Source organism: Carlito syrichta, unplaced genomic scaffold (genome assembly GCF_000164805.1).
Source record: "Carlito syrichta isolate Samal-C Ts95f unplaced genomic scaffold, Tarsius_syrichta-2.0.1 Scaffold169106, whole genome shotgun sequence".
Classification (NCBI taxonomy): Eukaryota; Metazoa; Chordata; class Mammalia; order Primates; family Tarsiidae; genus Carlito; species Carlito syrichta.
The window spans coordinates 3,638-9,815 of NW_007113202.1; the positions used below are offsets into that span (position 1 = coordinate 3,638).

Genomic DNA, 6,178 nt, shown 5'->3' on the forward strand with positions numbered 1-6,178 from the left:
TGTCGCCCCCGGCGGTGGGACGGGGGACGCCCGCGCCTGTGGAGGGGGCCCTCCCAGAGCCAGGCTCCGCCCACTCGGCGCTCGGGCCGCCCCTGTCCGGCTGCCTGCACGACGGCTCTTGCCAGTTTTCCTAGTTCTTGCATGTGTTGCGGAAAACCCGTTACCGGATGTAGCACCGGTATTGGAACAGTACGCAAATCACGAGTGACAGGTTTGATGAATTTTCACAAGCTGTGTATACTCACGATGCTGCTACCCACATGAATAAAGAACATACCAGCCTGGGCAACATGGTGAGATCTCACCTCTACAAAAAATTTTTGAAATTAGCCAGGCGTGGTGGTGCATGCCTGCAGTCCCAGCTACTTGGGAGGCTGAGGAGGGATGATCGCCTGAGCCCAGGAGGTTGAGGCGGTGGTGAGCTGTGACGGTGCCACTCTGCTCCAGCCTGGGTGACCGAGTGAGACTGATTCAAAAATGAACAAACAAACAAAAACCTTCGTGCACTTTAAAGCGAATGGAATACCAGATATCTCACCATACATGGAAAGTGCTGGCTCCCATCAGAGTAAACGCAGACGCCCAGGACTTCCCTTGATGTACCCTGGAGTCAGGGGCTCCCTCCTTTGGGCGTTGTTGGGCTGTCAGTGCTCCCTGTGTGCCCTGCAGCCCACAGGGTGAACAGGCCGAGGAAGCAGCAGCCAAGAGTCTGGCTGGGGCAACCCGCAGACCCGGATTCAAAGCTGGCCCCTGTGCTTTGTGGCCGAGCGGCCAGCGTTGGTGGCTGGGTGCTTGCAGCCCACGGCTTCTGTCTGTCAGATGGCGGCCACAGCAGTGCTTCTCAACCCCGTGTTGGGAGGATGCGCGGCAAAGCATGGAGAAGCTCCTTGAGTCCTCAGGAGCCTTCCCCAGGGCATGGCACTCTACAGTTTGCAGAAGCCTGCTCTGCACTTGGACTCGTGTTATTGCCCATGTGAGAAGGCTGAAACCCTGGCTGCCCCTCGGACGCGGCCTTTCTCATGGCACGCGTGGGTCCAGCCTGGTCACCCCCTTCCTGCCCCACTCAGCCTCTCCGTGTCCCCCCTGGGCCCTGACCGGGCACCCTGGCGGCACACTAAGCGCCAGGAGTGGTCGTGGAGGGTTCCTGGGCCCCGCTGAGGCCTCCTGCCGTCTGGACTGCCCAGCCTGCTTCCTGCCATAGGAGAAGAAACCCAGGCTCACCCCTCCCAGAGTGGCCTCCCTGTCAGATAGCTACATCGACCAGACGCCCTCAGGCTCCAGCCTGGGCGGTAAGTCCCAGTGCCCGCCTGGCACAGGCGGCCAGAGCAGCAGGGTGCTCTAGGGGCTGGTTGAGGCCATTGGCCTGGGCTTGGCTGTTGGCAGCTGTGTGGCCCTGGGCGAGTGGCTGAGAGTGGGCGAAACAGCCTCACTGGCATGTGAGGACGGGGTGGGCGGCCGGCTGCGCAGTGGCCGCTCCACCCGGGGCCCCCCCGAGGCCGGCCCTGGAATAAGCCCACAAGCCTGTGCGTGTCTGGGGGTCCCTGGCCCCCGTCCCCGAGCTGCGCACGCCATCCTCAGCAGTGAGGGGAGGCAGAGCCCACACCTTCCTGTGCTCTGCAATCGACAAACTCGAGGGCCCTGGGTCTGGGGACAGGATGACTGGCACCGCCTTGGCCCTGGGGCCTGAGCTCTAAAGAAGCTCCCAGAGGAAGAAGGCAGGCAGGTGACCAGGCCACCAGGAGACAATGAGACGCCATGAGGGAGGCCAGAGGGCATGGGGGGGAGTTCTAGGGCCTGAAGGAAAAGCAGGGTGAGCCAGGTGTGCGGGGGTGGGCAGCCCTGGGTGCACACGGGGGAGACACAAAGGAGAGGAGGGGCCGGACAGGCCAGGGCCCTCGGGCACTTCCCTGCATCGCCAACCCCGCACCCTCAGGCGTGGGTCACAGAGACAGGCTGGGCAGGCGTGCAGGCAGGCCCTGCCGCTGGCCATGCCACGCCCCCGGGGTGGGACCTGGAGGACCCCCGCCCCTGGTGCTGTCCCGGGAGGCGGGCAGGCCTGAGGGCTGCTCCTGGCATGCCCTTCCCAGGCAGGCCCCGATGCAGCTCAGAGATGGAGACGGAGACGTCTGGGATGTGCCAGGACTACAGGAGTAGCTCAGCCACCGGCGAGACATTCTCAGACTACTCGGACCACTCGGTGCTGAAGACCCAGTCCTCAGACTCTGGGGACATGCGGGAGGACCGAGGCCTGAGACTTGGCCCCAGAAGAAGCCAGGCTTCCCGGAGTCAGAGGTGGAGGCCCAGCAAGCCCGAGGCCACCCTGGGACAGAGGTGGAGGCCCAGCAAGCCCGAGGCCACCCCGGGCCAGAGGCGGAGGCTCAGAAAGGCCAAAGCCGCCCACGGCTGGAACAGGAGACCCAGCAAGGCTGATGCCACCCCAGGCCGGAGCCAGGGACTGATCCGCAGTTCCAGCAAGACCAAGGATTTCCAGGACCCGAGCTGGAGCCCCAGCAAGGCTGCGGACACCCGGGGCCGGAGGCCCAGCAAGGCCGCCGCCCAGAGCAAAGCATGAGCTTGAGTTCCAGCAAGGTGGAGTCGGCCTGGGGCCCAAGCCCAAGGCACAGCAAAACCAAGACCCCCACGAGCCTGGGCCCCAGCCACACTGTGCTCTGCAGGGCGGCTGAGCCCTCCGCCTCTGCGCAGAGGGGCATGGCTGCACGCGCACACGGCTCCCAGCTCCTTCCAGAGCCATTAGAAACCTCAGCCAGCATCCTTTCGGTCCACGGCTTATTACCCTTGCTCTCTTCGATTACAAAATTCAAAACTTCGAAAACCAGGCCCAGGTGGCCACTCGAGTCCCTCCGTTCGTGAACACGGCGTGGCCCCTGCCAGGCTCCATGGCACTGGGCCTGCGGGTGGCGCGAGGGGACGGCACCAGGCCGGGGCAGGGGTGCAGGCTCCAGGGCGCCGCCAGGGGCCATGGTCCCTGAGGTGCAGTTCACATTAAGAGGGCTCAGGCTGGGGCCAGGCTCAGAGAGGCTTTCCCTGGGGAAGACGGCCAGGGCCGTGATGCTCTCAAGCCTGCCGAGAGGCCAGGACTCTCCTGGCCTCGGCCCGTGGGCTGCCGGCACCCTCCTGGCCTTCACTGGTGCCCTAGGGCCTGCTCTCCAGGCGGCGCGGGACACGGCCCGCTGAGAGGTCCCAGGCCTTCCCGCACGGACGCCCTGGGAGTCAGAGGAAGAAGGCGATCCGGGAGGCCACGGTCTTGCAGCCGTTGGAGGAGAAGAGCTGCTCGTCCTCGGGGAAGAAGACGGTGCTGTCCAGCACGGCCTGGTCGACCTCATCCCGGGGCGCCAGGCCCAGCTGCGCCAGCTCGTTGTGCACACAGTGCCGGACGTGGTGCCGCTGGAGCGGGAGGAAGGGCACCACGGCGTCCAGGAGGCGTTCCTCCATGATGCCCGAGTGCCAGAAGCCATCTGCGGGGGGGGTAGAGGGAAGCCCTGCGCTGCACGCGGAGAAGCCAGGCGCCCCAAGCGGGGCGGGGCCTCTCAGCCGCCTCCTGGGCGAGGGACTCGGGGGGCTGTGAACGCACCCAAGGTCACAGAGCTGGGTGCACCAAAGCCTGGGATCGGAACTACCCGGCCAGTGGACAGGCATCAGGGAGAAGCTGGCCCCTGGGAGAACCTGGTCGCCAAAGCAACCTGGCCCCTGGGAGAACCTGACTCTTGGGAGAAGCTGGCCCCCAGGAAAACCTGGCCTCTGAGAGAACCTGGCCCCCATGACAGCCTGGCTCCTGGGAGAACCTGGCCCCCGGGAGAACCTGCCTCCCTGGAAGAACCTGGCCCCCAAAACAGCCTGGCCCCCGAGAGAACCTGGCCCCGGGTCTGGGTTGTGAAGCCGCCCGGGTTGGGCTCCCGAGCCCGACTCACGGAGCGGGTTGTCCAGCACGGCGCGATAGATGATGGGCTCTAGCTCCTGCAGGCGGATCTCCTCGCGGTCCCGGCGGCTGCGCCATGCCTCCAAGACCACCTGGTTGATCTGCTCGCCACCAGTGTTGCTAAACCACAGGGGACCCAGGCTGAGACTCAGGCAAGGGCCAGCGTGGGGCGGGACTCGGCCCTCACTGCCCTGGTGCCACCTGACACCACCTGGGAGCACAGCTCAGCGTCGGAAAGAGCCAGACCCGCTGGACACCCCCACAGCCCTCGGGCCTTGCGTCCACAGCTGGGACCCTGAGATTCACCCACACGTGCCACGCACTCTGCAGACACTGTGTCCTGTAACTGACGGCCCTCACGGAGCCTGAAGCAGGATGATGGCATTAGCATGGGCCCTGCTGTTCCGAAGCGGAGGCAGAGGCTCAGAGAGGTGAAGCGACCTTGCCTGAGGAACCCAGCCAGGACTCTGCGAGCTGGGACCCAAGGCCGACAGTGCTGGTCCTGTGTTTCCCAGGCCTGCGTCCTCCTGGCCACAAAAGTGGGCCAGCCCTGACCCAGCAGGGCTTCCACAAGCGGTGAGGATCAGGAACACTGAGTCCAGGAAGGGTTTCGAGGGTGGCGGAGGAGCAGGTAGCGGGCGCAGTGGCTCACACCTGTAATCCCCGCGCTTCGGGAGGCCAAGGTGGGAGGAGTGCTTGAGCCCAGGAGCTGGACACCAGCCTGGGCAACAGAGCAAGATCTCGTCACCACAGAAATAAAAATTAAAGCAAAAATTAGCCGGGCATGGTGGTGTGTGCCTGTAGTCCCAGCTACTTAGGAGGCTGAGGCGGAAGCGTCGCCTGAGCCCGGGGGGAAGAGGCTGCAGTGAGCTGTGACTGTGCCACTGTACTCCAGCCTGGGTGAAGAGTGAGACCTGCCTAAAGACAAACAAACAGAAAGCGGAGAGGCCAACCACCTTGGAGGACAAGATCACCAGAGAGAGTGGCGTTCCGGAAAGCCCAGCGGGCCCAGGGGGAAGCGTGTGCCTCTGGGAGCACAGGCCACGGCTGCAGGGCCGGACCTCGAGGGATGTCCCCCTGTCCCCCCGCAAAGCCGGGCCTACCTGATGAAGATGAAGATGGCTTTCCGATAGTTGGTCCCATACGCGACCCAGGAGGAGCCCAGCGAGGGTCGCAAGACTTCTATCAGGCCGGGGGGCATCCTGTCCATCTCATCGAAGAGGAAGAGGGAGCGGCCACAGGCCGTGAGGTTCCCCTGGACCCAGCTCTTAAGGTCTTTCTGGGGAGAGACAGGAGTTGGCGGGGGCTGGAGAGATGCCCCAACCCCAGGCTTCTTCCTAAGCTGAAAAACTAACCTCCCTCCTGGGGAGACATGTTCTCCCAGAGTAACCCCTTAATGAGACTGATGGCGAAACTGGCTCAGAGAGGGGCAGAGACTTGCCTAAGATAACACAGCCTTGGCCCAGTGCAGTGGCTCGCGCCTGTCATCCCAGCACTTTGGGAGGCCGAGGCAGGAGGATCACTTGAGCCCAGGAGTTCAAGACCAGCCTAGGCATCATGGTGAGGCCCAGTCTCTACAAAAAATAAAAAAATCAGCAAGGCATGGTGGTGCCTGCTTACAGTCACAGCTACTTGGGGGGCTGAGGAGGAAGGGTCGTCTGAGTCCAAGAGTTCAAGGCTGCGGGGAGCTGTGATAGCACCTCTGGACTCCAGCCTGGGCGACCCCGACTCAAAAATAAACAAGTCAGTCACACAGCCAGGCAGCAGCAGAACCAGGACTCAAACCCAGGTCTCCTGCTCCCTGTTCAGGGCTCCTCCCATGGGTTCCTGCTGGCTCTAAAAGGGAAAGGCTCAGCCTGTCGTCCCAGCACTTTGGGAGGCCGAGGCGAGGGGATTGCCTGAGCCCGCGGGTTCGGGACCAGAGCCCTCGCCACTGCAATGAATAAAAAAAAGGAGCTGGGTGTGGTAGCCCGTGCCCGTCGTTCCGGCCACTTGGAAGGCTGGGCTGGAAGGACCGCCAGAGCCCAGAGGCCGATGCTGGGGTGGCTGTGAGCGTGCTGCTGCACTCCGGCCCGCGGCCTGCGACTCAAAACGCATGCAACAAAGGGAAAGGCTCCTTCCTGGTCCCGGCACCTTCCCAGCAGAGCTGACAGCCTGGAAGGGGCCCCTTCACCGAGCTCGCTGAGCCACAGACGGGCTCTCCAGGGAGAAGACAACGCCGACGGCCCGGAGGCGTCCCGC

At 64.0% G+C, this 6,178-nt stretch overlaps 2 protein-coding genes across 3 annotated transcripts in view; one reads left to right on the forward strand and one right to left on the reverse strand.

Annotated features, from left to right (window-relative positions):
* The window catches only part of LOC110594927 (tetratricopeptide repeat protein 16-like), a gene marked incomplete at its 5' end in the record, with an annotated part of 4,277 nt that extends 1,390 nt beyond the window's left edge, over positions 1–2,887 (forward strand). Inside the window, 3 exon segments of the mRNA XM_021709189.1 lie at positions 1,202–1,289; positions 2,088–2,564; positions 2,567–2,887. Coding sequence (XP_021564864.1) covers positions 1,202–1,289; positions 2,088–2,564; positions 2,567–2,871 — 870 coding nt within the window.
* Positions 2,888–3,206: 319 nt separating this feature from the next.
* Positions 3,207–5,220, reverse strand: TOR2A (torsin family 2 member A). 2 transcript variants are annotated; one of them, XM_008051209.2, is made up of 3 exons: positions 5,041–5,220; positions 3,930–4,057; positions 3,207–3,476 (listed from the first exon to the last, which is right to left on the reverse strand). In XM_008051209.2, the coding sequence occupies exons 1-3, from the start codon at positions 5,145–5,147 to the stop codon at positions 3,232–3,234; spliced, it is 480 nt and encodes a 159-aa protein (XP_008049400.1). In that variant the 5' UTR covers positions 5,148–5,220; the 3' UTR covers positions 3,207–3,231. The 2 variants fall into 2 exon arrangements, with proteins under 2 accessions (XP_008049400.1, XP_021564865.1); XM_021709190.1 differs by lacking the exon at positions 3,930–4,057 and having other exon boundaries at positions 3,229–3,476.
* Between the last annotated feature and the right edge of the window lie 958 nt (positions 5,221–6,178).